The sequence below is a fragment of the Periplaneta americana genome, chromosome 7 (genome assembly GCF_040183065.1).
Source record: "Periplaneta americana isolate PAMFEO1 chromosome 7, P.americana_PAMFEO1_priV1, whole genome shotgun sequence".
Classification (NCBI taxonomy): Eukaryota; Metazoa; Arthropoda; class Insecta; order Blattodea; family Blattidae; genus Periplaneta; species Periplaneta americana.
This window is the reverse complement of record NC_091123.1, coordinates 68245674-68257872: the sequence shown is the minus strand read 5'-3', so window position 1 is coordinate 68257872 and position 12199 is coordinate 68245674. Positions and strand designations below refer to the sequence as shown.

The window sequence follows — 12199 nt, the reverse complement described above, 5'->3', positions numbered from 1 at the left end:
GGTTAACATTCGGCAGGTCTTTGAGCGGTCTCGTGCATAACATTCGGCAGGACTTTGAAATTTAATTGTATTATTGTTTTCAATTTCTTATGTCGCCGCTCCTCACTCGCCTCAATTTCAATATTGCAACTAATAAGCTGCTTCCATTATTAAATGACACCTACTTGTCTAATCCACGTGGACTAAAACCGAGGTTGCAATGTCTTGTGCTGAGGACGAACATTAAGGTATGTGATTAAAAATTATTATTAAAGTGTTATTATTAAGAGTTAAGAATGTCAACGTACTCGTATATGAAATAGCCATTTAACAATATAACAAACTAGTGCTTATTCTTATCGAGGAAGTAGACGTGACAACGTGACGCTTAGAGTGAAACCTACAGAGCAACAATCGGTCGGCAAAATTATGTTTTAAAAGCACACCGCACGTTATTGTATGATGCCGACATGTTAAGCATGAGGCTGCGGCGATAATATCAAAATGTTCTGGTTCTATTGTATGATATTAGGCCTACCTATGGTTATATAAATAGGAAAAAAAAAAAATTCTCAAATAAATTTGCATTTCTAAGAAACATGAAACGTGACCTTAATATCTTTTTACTTGCGATTGTACACTTAATCTCAAACATATGAAAAGAAAATTCCTAGCCTTTTAATAAGGGCCTAGTAATTAAATAAAAACTGGGGAAGGGATTAATATACACTGAAAGCTAGAGATGATGTTTCAAATAGGCTACTTGATTGTTTATACATATATAACAGCTGCCAAAGTAGATAAAAGTTCAGTCAGGTATAAACAACTGTGGCGATTCAGGGCTGCTTGACGTTCGGGACTTAGGGAGTGATTGATCTCAACGCGACGCGACGTCTCGAAACACACCCAAGCAGTCTTTACGTCAACGACGCGACGTATACAACACTGTTGTGCGGGTTTTCGACTTTGCGGGCGCTGTTAGTCTTGCTTTCTCGATCGTTGTTCTTCTCTATCGGCTAATGTAAGGTCGACAAACTCAAATAGTCTTAAGACAAACCCCTCGAGGCGTACGAAAAGCTTCCACGGATGGAGTGACTAAGTAGGATGGGATGGATATAGGATAATTGAAATGCTTGGATTGAATCGGATTAGAATGGATTGAGTTAGATGGATTGAATTGAGTGAATTAGATTGTATTGGAATGGGTGAGTTAGGTTGTTTTGGTATGGGTGTGCTAGTTTATATTGGATTGATTAGATTAGACAGAATTGAAATGGATTGATGAACGATATACTAGACTACACAGAAAGAGATAGGCATGTTTTCTCTGGCTGTGATATAAACAGCGGTTAGGGCGCAGCGTTTGAAGTACATGGTTTCGAGCTGGATATTTATTTTCCTCCTTCGATTAGGACGTTTGTTGTCATTGTGATTTCTTGAGTAAACTTACAGTAAGATACAGAATTTCGCTCCTCGTTTGTTCAATGATCGGCTGAAGGAAACCCACAGAAAAATCCAATTAAATTCCATTAGGATTCTGAGAAAACCTTCTCGATAGACATCTATTATATAGTAATCTCTTTCAGTTTACATTTCTAGTCAAATTTGAAGTAGGCTACTATTTATATATTTGTGGCTATTTTTCTGCTTGTGGGAAACGTATCTTATGAGAGTAATAAATAAAATGGCGATAGAGAAATGGAGTTGTTGGTGGTGTAAACTGGTGCACAATTAGAAAAGCTGATTCCAAACAGTCTTTTTCAACCATACATTACACTTGCCACGAATATAAACTGATTTTCCGATGCTCAGATAAAAAAAAAAATTAAAATTTTGGTATGTTAACAAAAATTGAATTTATTTATTTATTTGTTTATTTATTTATTTATTTATTTTTGTATCTATCAACTTATATATGTATTTATTTATCTATTTGTTGAGTTTAGTCTATTTATTTATTTATTCATTCATTCATTCATTCATTCATTCACTCATTCATTCATTCATTCATTCATTCATTCATTCATTCATTCATTCATTCATTCATTCATTCATTCATTCATTCATTCATTCATTTTCGTTCAACCTCCTCCTTACATAGGTCTACCAATGTCTGCAAGGAAGGGGACGATTCTATGGACACTTAAGCACGAACGCACACATACACACATATGGGCTGCCCCTATCCGGTGGTCAACAGAGAGTAAGGCCCCCCACAGAGACGCAGACAGGACAGATCAACGAAGGATATCCGTCTATTTCCGAGGCGGGATTCGAATGCATTTATATATTTATTGAAAGACTGACTTAATATCGGTTAATTAATATTATAATATTTTATAAAGAGATTTTATATTTTAGTTAACTCGTAAGACTACTGGCCATAGCTCTGCCAGATTAAATAAACAAATTATTATTATTATTATTATTAATTATTAAGACTAACCAGAAGTAACCTATTTTACACTAGCAGAGTGGTGAAATATTAGTTGAGTTAAATAATGTTTTATAAACAATTTAAACATACAGCATTTAACATACAATTTTGTAGGCCTAACATTTCCTACAGATATATATTAGCTATAAAATTGACAAAATCTTTCTTACATTTTAAAACTACCTATCAGTTTTTCCAATTCAGAAAACACCTTTAAGGGATTAGGTACAGCTTACAGCAGTAAAATTTTTGAAAATATTCAACATTTTTTTCCTCCATTACTGTACCTTGTACAATAATGAAAATTGGTATTTGTGAAACAATGTCGTTCTGTTATATGAAAAAAAATATTTTTATGATTTAAAAAAATATTTACATATATATATATATATATAAATTCATAATGGTGGTTGTCCACTGTGCAGTGATAAAGCGTTTCCCTCATAACGCATAAACTTGTTAACTTTTTCATGTTCTCTCTCTTTTATTTTATTGCTGAAACTCATATTTACAACTACATTCCTTAATAAATAATATTTCGGAATATGTATTATATGTCTTTTTCGTGTTAAATATTACTGTACCTGTTAACATGTTTCGGTCTGTTAAATTTAACACGAGAAAGATCTATAATACATATAGTGTTACAAGTTGTGTTATCAAGATGTAAAATAATATGTTTTTATTTTATGTTAGAAGAAAATACTGATATTTGACCATTTTTTAAATGAATTTATTTTTTATCAGAAAATCTATCAAAGTTATAGAAGTGATCTTGCAACATATTGTAGATATGTCATGCATAAGTACACACAAAAAATTTCATCACAGAATGTGGGATAGTTTTTGAGTTATGTGGGAAACGCTTCATCACTGTACAGTGAACTGAATTCTAAAAAAAAAAAAAAAAAAAAAGTATTTTTTTAATCACAAAAATGTATATATTTTTTCATATAACAGGACAGTATTTTACACATACTAATTTTCATTATTGTACAAGATACAGTAATGGAAGAAAAAAATGTTGAATATTTCCAAAATTTCACTGCTGTAAGCTGTACCTAACCCCTTAAGCGAAAGCTGCAGACAGCATCGAATCACGAGTGACCCAGTTTTACATTTGGACAAATCCAAGTGGATTTTTTTTTTTTTTTGCAGACAAAAACGTTACAGGGGAATTGTTCAATATTTCCCTATTAACCGTAAATATTATTATTATTATTATTATTATTATTATTATTATCATCATCATCATCCTCATCGGAACGTACATTGTGGCAGACACAAGCGACGTCTAAGGTAGCATAGTGATGATGATTCAGAAGAACAGTGAAGTATTTTATTAGGCTGCAAATGACATATGCACGTATTTTGAGATAAGGGTTGATTGGTGAGTAAGCCTCAGTTTTACACAAATGTTATTAAAGTTACTGTATTTCCTGGAAGTTATGCAATATCTCTTTCATTTCTACCTTCATTTATCAGCTGATCGCCTTTCTGCTGTTGTGAAGTAGTTATCTGTATTGATATTATTTTGTCGTGATTTGATTATCCAGGGATGCTGGATTTGAAGATAAATTTCAACATTACAGGATACATTTAATGTATTTGTAACAGGAAGACAATCAGAGTAGCTGTTTGAACTGGACTCCTAATTTTCGCAAACATTATAGCGGCATACCTGCAATCTCTGACTCTTATGAACACACAAAACATCAGACGGCTATTACTGAGCTAATAAAAGAAAGGTCAAATAATACAGGGTGTTGCATAATTTTCAGGAGATATATGAAATTTAATGGCATTCTTCGAGAATCTGATTCTTTGTAGATCACTCAATGCTTATCACAAACTATTTTTCTTGATTTCAATTCACTTTACAACACTTTCAATACTTAAAATATCATGAAAGTTTAATACTTTAAAACTTCATAATGTTAAAATATATTTTAAAAGGCAACGCACCTTAAATATACGCCCATTTCGAAATGTTTTGTTAACGGCGAAGCAAAACACTTCGAAACGGCCGCACGACTTATTTAAAGTACTGCATTTTTTAAATATATTTTAACAATATAAAGTTTTTAAGTTTTAAACTTTTGTAATAATTTTAATATTTATTTACGTTCCAGTTACATTAGAATGAAATATTCATTGACTTTGTGAATCACTACACTACTTAAGTAGGCTTAAGTGATAATCTGTGGGAGAATCTTGTATAATTCATATCCATTTTATTTACGTTCTACTGTAAGAAACTATTTTACGTTTCATATTGAAGTAAAAGAGCCTCTTTTTGTATTATTGGTAATTTCTATAAAATTTAAATCAAAATCTAAGAGAAGGAAGTGAATTCTTTTCGAGAAATTGAATTTGCAACAAAAATACATAGGAAATTAATTAAATTATAAGTAATAACATTATATTATGTTGCGATACAAGCGTGGTAGTGCATTATAACAGAATCGACGAAAAGTTAGAGAAGACGAGATGAAGTCCAGTCTTCTCTATTTTCGAGATTCTGTTGTGCACTTAACACATGTACTGCAAAGTCCTACTATTTTTGACCGATCTTAATAAAAAATAGATTATTATTAATCATTTTAATATAAATAAATAGTTTGTTTTTGGACCCTAACATTTTCATGTGTGATCGCCGTTTTTTATTTGTCGACAGGTGTCATTCATTTTGTTATTATTCGTATTTGTCGATAGGTGTTATTTATTTGTTATTATTCGGCGGCGATTGTGAAAATGTTGTAATAAAATAAATTATAGAACATTTAATTTCTTCAAAGAAGTAGGTTAGTTACACATTAATTATACATCAGTGTAACTAAATAGCATGCTGGTATAGGTTAAGGCTTGAAAACATATTTTTACTTCATGGATGATTTTGCGTTCAGCCACGACCCCACGAGTGGCGCTCAGAGCAACAATCAGAAGTCGTCAAAAATGGTTTTCACGCTTACGTCACAGTCTAGTATATACGGTCACGAAGGTGAATATGTAGGGAATATGCATCCATAGATAGTTGCTGACCACTAGGATCGTTATTATCGCCTCATTACAGACAATGCGAAATAATACCGGCACAGTCTATTGTTCCTAGTACCCTCAACAACTCAAGCTTTGTGACTGTATATACTAGACTGTGCTTACGTCTTATCTACATTAATTCCCGTTTTCTTACAAATATCCACCCCAGTAAATTAGTTTAGAAAGAGTACAGGTATAATAAGTCATTTAGTTATTTCCTCATAGCACATAGTGGTGCGTGACACTGATAGTTCGTTACTTTTAAGTAAATAAGTAAAAGCTGATGTGATTTATTTACTTACCGCACTATGTTGTAAGTTTAACTTATAAGGCCTACCAACAACATCGGTAAGGTTGTTAAAACACGATCGAGCATAAAAAATTTCGCGGTATTTGAGCAGGATAAATTCAGACAATAGGCCCTATAGAAAACTAAGGAACAAAAATATGAAAGCTGAAATTGAAATATGAATTCAAGGAAAGGACAGATCTAATAGATTCCAATCCGCTATATTCTTGGAAATTAAATGGGTTAAAGTTCGGATTCCTTAATATACTAGAACTGTGCTTCTCAATCCGTTGTCCGTGGACCCTCAGTGATTTGAAGAGCGTTCGCTGGAATAAGATGTGTTTTAAAATAGTATTTTAATTAAACGTAGCTTTATTGTGTTGTCTGATATTTCTCAGTAGGTTGCAGTATTTTTTGCTTGTGTCGTATTTTTGAGACACAAAGTTTAGCAGAAATAAGAGTCCACTGCAAAAAGGGGGAATGTCGTAAATTTGTGAAAAATGAGATGAAGGTTCAGTACTATAGATCAAAGGGAGTAGAATATAATACACTTTGTTGCACTGCAAGAAAGATGATAGCTCCAGATCTACATCGTGTTGAAGAATTGGTATACCATACAAAGAGTGGGAATGTCAAAGTTTAAATTGTATTTCCTGCAAAAAGCAATACATTCGACATTTCCCCTTGCAGTGGACTCTTGAAATTCGCCTGAAGAACTTCCTTGGCTTGCAAGTTTTGCCTATCTGATATTTTTGTTTCCTTAAATTGTCTAAATTAAATTTTCAGAGTCCAACTACAACAGTGTTCACCGTTCAGGTTAAGATAGATGTAACCATAAATAAATTGAACTTGTGGTCTGACTGAGTTGTCAATCGAGAATTAGATAATTTCCCACTCTCAGTGACTTTCTAGCAAAAATGATGATAAATTCTTTATCCAGTACCGTTTGAAATATAAAGAATATCTTGACTCATAAATATTAAAATTAAGGGAATATTTTTCTTTCTGCAATTGAAGACTTGAATTGACAAATACCCCAAGCTCCATATTTACAGAATTTCACTTTTTACTTGGCATATGCTGTGTTTTCCAAAGGCTACCATCCTGTAAAATAGAATATCCCAAGTCCGACTCTAAGTCTGTGTTTTTGAATGAGACAAATATTAATTTCAATACTCGTATATGGAAAGCCTATATATAGTTTTTATGTTGTTCTGAAAACTTTACTTCAGTGGACTTAGGATGTTTGTCAATTCAGGTCTTTAATTGAAAAAAATTGCATGAAAACTCTTCTTGGGACATGAATTGGTTTGTTTTTCAAACAAGAGAAACTGTTACAATTATCTTATGATTCGAGCTTAAACATCGCGCTTCTTACAACGATCCTATAGCAATCTTCGTTGCACGAGCAATCCATGCACCGGGATGTTTTCGAAATTGCAATACAACATTTGCATCAATATACTTGTGTCCAGTTTCTGCTTTGGTATTGAAGAATAATCATAGAAATAGATTTAATATTATGCTAAACTTGCGACTTAAAGCAGCTACTATTGAACCAGACTACTGAAAACTGCAAGGCAATATAAACAACCTTACGTTAAGTCTGAATACACGGTAACTAATATCCTTTTACTCAGAAACGTAATAGAACGTAAAACTTTTTATATTGAAGTATATTCACTTTACATTCAAAACTAAAATTAAGATTTAATATCGTTACCAATTTATTATTAATGATGTTTAATTTACTACATTATATTTAATGATTAGAACATGTTTATGAGCCTAAATCATGCAAAACATTGTATGGGGCCCACCAAAATGAAATATGAACTTCTAGAAGATGGAGGAGAAATAATAATAATAATAATAATAATAATAATAATAATAATAATAATAATAATAATAATAATAATAAACATGCGTGAAAATATGAAATCAGCTATTGTGTGACGGAATAGACAAATATCTAATCCGTTCCTGGACAGTTTTCCCAAACCATTTTTCCCAAGAGGTTGAAAAATTCAAACATGTTGGAGCAACAGTAACAAATATAAATGACACTCGAGAGGAAATTAAACGCAAAATAAATATGAGAAATGCGTGTTATTATTCGGTTGAGAAGCTTTTGTCATCTACTGTAGTCTACTGTCAAAAGATATGAAAGTTAGAATTTATAAAACAGTCATATTACCGCTTGTTCTGTATGGTTGTGAAACTTGGACTCTCACTTTGAGAGAAGAACAGAGATTAAGGGTGTTTGAGAATTAGGTTCTTAGGAAAATATTTGGGGCTAAGAGGGATGAAGTTAAGGAGAATGGAGAAAGTTACACAACGGAGAACTGAACGCATTATATTCTTCACCTGACATAATTAGGAACATTAAATCCAGATGTTTGAGATGGGCAGGGCATGTAGCACGTATGGGCGAATCCAGAAATGCATATAGAGTTAGTTGGGAGACCGGAGAGAAAAAGACCTTTGGGGCTGCCGAGACGTAGATGGGAGGATAATATTAAAATGGATTTGAGGGAGATGGGATATGATGATAGAGATTGGATTAATCTTGCACAGGATAGGGACCAATGACGGGCTTATGTGAGGGCGACAATGAATCTCCGGGTTCCTTAAAAGCCATTTGTAAGTAAGTTAGTGCCAGTTATGCATTATCCCAATGGCCATTTCTCCCAAAACATTTGTACCAAGGGCAATTTTCTCAATCTAATATTTGAACTGTTAAATTATTCGTTTTTTCTAAGTACAGTACCTATTGTAGTGAGTATCCATGGTAATGCCATTTAGGTGTAGTGTAATACGAAATTGTAGTATAATTTTGGCACAGATTATAATTTCACCTGCAGGAGCAAAGAAATTACTACTTAATGGACACATACTGTACAGTATACTATAGAAGAGACACAAAAAATGACAAACATTACTGGTATTGCTATCGAAGACAGGAATGCAGAGCTACTGCAATTACACAAGGGGTTGGAGAAAAATTACCATATTGAAAGAAAGTATTCATTCTCATGTTCCAAGAAAAGGTCATTGCAGAATTGATAGCTCAACTAATGAAAATAATTGCAAATGAACACCCAGAAGTCCACACCTGTGGAGTAACGGTCAGCGCGTCTGGCCGCGAAACCAGGTGGCCCGGGTTCGAATCCCGGTCGGGGCAAGTTACCTGGTTGAGGTTTTTTCCGGGGTTTTCCCTCAACCCAATACGAGCAAATGCTGGGTAACTTTCGGTGCTGGACCCCGGACTCATTTCACCGGCATTATCACCTTCATTTCATTCAGACGCTAAATAACCTAGATGTTGATACAGCGTCGTAAAATAACCCAATAAAAAAAACACCCAGAAATACCTCCTATACAAATTCTTCGTACAGACTTTTAGAAGTTGAATCGGGAATTTTAACCAGTTACAGATCGAGAAAATCTCAAGAAATCTTTATGCCGTATTAGGAGAAGGGAACTGCCTACAGAACCAAATAATGTAGAACATTTAGGAGAATTACCGAACTGCTATAAGATGACACTAGCTGGTGACAACTTTTCCAGTACAAAGAAGATAACAGAACTCTCCATTACCTAAGATCCATTGGCCACAAATTCTATTTGAACCGTTCAGAGCAGAAGTGGTGTAAGTCAAAAATGGGTAATGAGGTTTAAAGTAAACATTCTGTAAAATACATCGCAAAGTAGCAATTAATATTCTATTTATTTAAATTATTAGTAGTCAGTGGATAACAAGAAGGCCATATTAATTGCTACTTTGCGCCGTATTTTAGAGCAATTTTACTTTAAACCTCATTACCCAATTTTGACTTACACCACTTTTGCTCTGAACGGCTCATTTGTAACTGATCATCTTCCATTTCTAAGTAAACAATTTCGGAACATTATATGTTGTTTGAATTTTTTGGGAATGCAAATGCAAATGACTTTTGGGGAAAGTGGCCAGTTTAAGAATTGGGAACTGTAGTCTTGAGAAATTGCAGTTTGTGAAAAATATCTTTTGGAAAAAGGCATTGGGAAAAATTGTCACTGGGAATTACAGATTGGGAAAAATGTACGGGAATCATCTAATCCCTTAATGAAATAATAAGAATAATAAGGAATAAACTTTTTGCTGTTCTGTATCATGTTTCATAATATCATAAAATGTGTCAACTTATAAGTTACGGTATGCTAAGTTTGGAAGTCTCTAGTTTGTTAATGTCAATGTCAAAAAAAAAAAGTTGTCGTGCCTCGTTGCTAGGAGCAGCTCGTTAGTGTCTTGTTTCACGCACAGCTGATCGCACATGCACAGTTAGGTCACCTGCTGACCCATACTTACGCTAGTAGCCGCGGTGTGAGGATCTGAACCCGCGTTCCACAGCAGAAGCGTGACGCGGTCACCTCTTGCACGCACCCTCGACGCCACCTCTCCGATTCTCTGTCCCAGGACGTCTTCTCCGTTGACCTCCAGCACGCAGTCTCCTGATTGGAGACCCGCCGCCTCCGCCGCCGACCCTGCCTCCACCCCACTGACCCACGGGTAAGGGTCCCATGCTGTTCGTGTCAGATGAAACCCACAAGAACCCGTAGAGGGTCGTTCCACATCACACAGACGTAGTGACGGTTGGTTTTCTTCTATTTCCTTCTGCATCGTAACAGCATCAAACTTTTCTTAACGCTACACTGTGATTTAATCACGAAGATTATTAACGTCACACTATATTTGCAGTTGATAAAAAATAAAGTATTTTATGTAACCTAGTCACAGTTTCACACTATATAATTTTCAGAAAATGATGTAATGTTTTATGATTACGAAGGTACTTCATAAAATCTATTAAGAAATCTTCAGAGTAATTTTTTCTCTCGATAACGTCTGAGGTTAATGTCTTCCGTAATCTGCAGATATTTTAATAAAGCTAAAATTTCATACAAACGATGTCCTTGGGCTTCTGAAGCAATACCGTCACTTTCGTACTAGGCCTAACTTTCAGCAGGAATATTTACGACAGCGATCTTATCTCACTTCCTTCTCTGCTCTAGCGTTGCACTGCAGTCACTGTTGGCAGGGCATGGCTGTGTCTCAAGAGATGTCGGAGCAGGAAAAGTTGCACTATTTTCTCTTCCTTGGTAAGATACAAATGTTTGTTTGCGAATAACAGGAAGTTTAATTGAAACACGAATTTCCTCGATTGTGATAAAGGGAATATACCGTATGTGAAAGTTTTTACGCCTGGAAAATACTACAGCATGCCGGTTATTTATTGTCACTGATTTTTAGGTTATGTTCTACTGTCACTATACTTCTTCAAGAATTTATGCTGTTGAATTTAGTGTTTTTTAGTAAAATTAAATTTCTTTATTTGTAGCTTTTTATACTTTATTTATGTCGATCTCTCGCTTTTGCAGCCACGAAAAGTTGAGGAACAATATTTGTAGAAGTTCTATGAGTCACTATGTTGTCTACACGACAAATTGTTCATAGAAGATATATGCGTCACTGTATTCAAGCGCGATATTTGTAAAGGTGATTATCTTGTTGTGTATACGGAAAATTATCAGAGGCGGAGTATCTGTAGGGGTCCGTGCGTCATTGTACTGTATGCACGACAGATTTTTAGGCACGATATTTGTAGAACTTTTACGCGTCACTTTTGCTATATCGACGAAATAATTTCAGAGATGATATCTTTAAAGTCTGTTTATGCCACTTGTAGCTACTTTGCGATACGCGATGCACACTTATCACATAATTCAGAGTCCAATGTGAGGTTTCCTTCCAACCGGCACTCTGCTGCTCCCCGGGCGTGTGACTCCACGAGACGTTCGCGTACGTCCCTGCACTTCACACAACACGTGCTGTTGGGCGTCGTTGCCGGTGGAACTGAAATGGAAGTGAGAGTGGTAACTCCACTCTCGCCACCTCACGCTGTCCAAGTCGGAAGAGAACTGACTCTCTTCGAGGACTGTGGAGACTCGAGAAGCGGCTTGCTGTGTTGCGGGTCTGCCTCGAACCCCACCAGCCAGAACAGGAAATGACAGTCAGACGTTGCCGTCAAGGACAGCAATCAAGTTCAGTTAAATCCATTTGTTTGCATTAAAAAGTGTAAGACTTTAAATACGGTATTAAAAAGATCGTATACAACGATGGCTACTTTTTCCGTCGCCACTTTTGACTATCATCCCTCCATAAGGCTCGCTGGCGAGAAATGTGTAGCGAGAAACAGGCGAAGAACCCTCTCCCACACACTTGGCGAGGTCTCGCTATGATCATCTATGCACTGTCTTCATGCAGAGAGTATTTTTGTGATTGTATTAACCCTTTCTAACCCAAATTAAATTTACAAGCAATCCATGTTGAAACAAATAGCTGTATTAGGACCAATTCAGTGACCAAGTTACGGGAGTGGCAACATTTGAAACAAAACTATATTGATGAAAATGTA

General features: G+C 35.0%; 1 protein-coding gene across 1 annotated transcript in view; it reads right to left on the bottom strand.

The window, feature by feature from the left end:
* The window catches only part of LOC138703189 (uncharacterized), a 123761-nt gene extending 112025 nt beyond the window's left edge, over positions 1-11736 (bottom strand). The window contains exon 1 of the mRNA XM_069830871.1: positions 10093-11736. Within this exon, the coding sequence (XP_069686972.1) occupies positions 10093-10404 (312 nt within the window). The 5' untranslated portion in view covers positions 10405-11736. The remainder of the gene's footprint in view (positions 1-10092) is intronic.
* Positions 11737-12199: the final 463 nt, after the last annotated feature.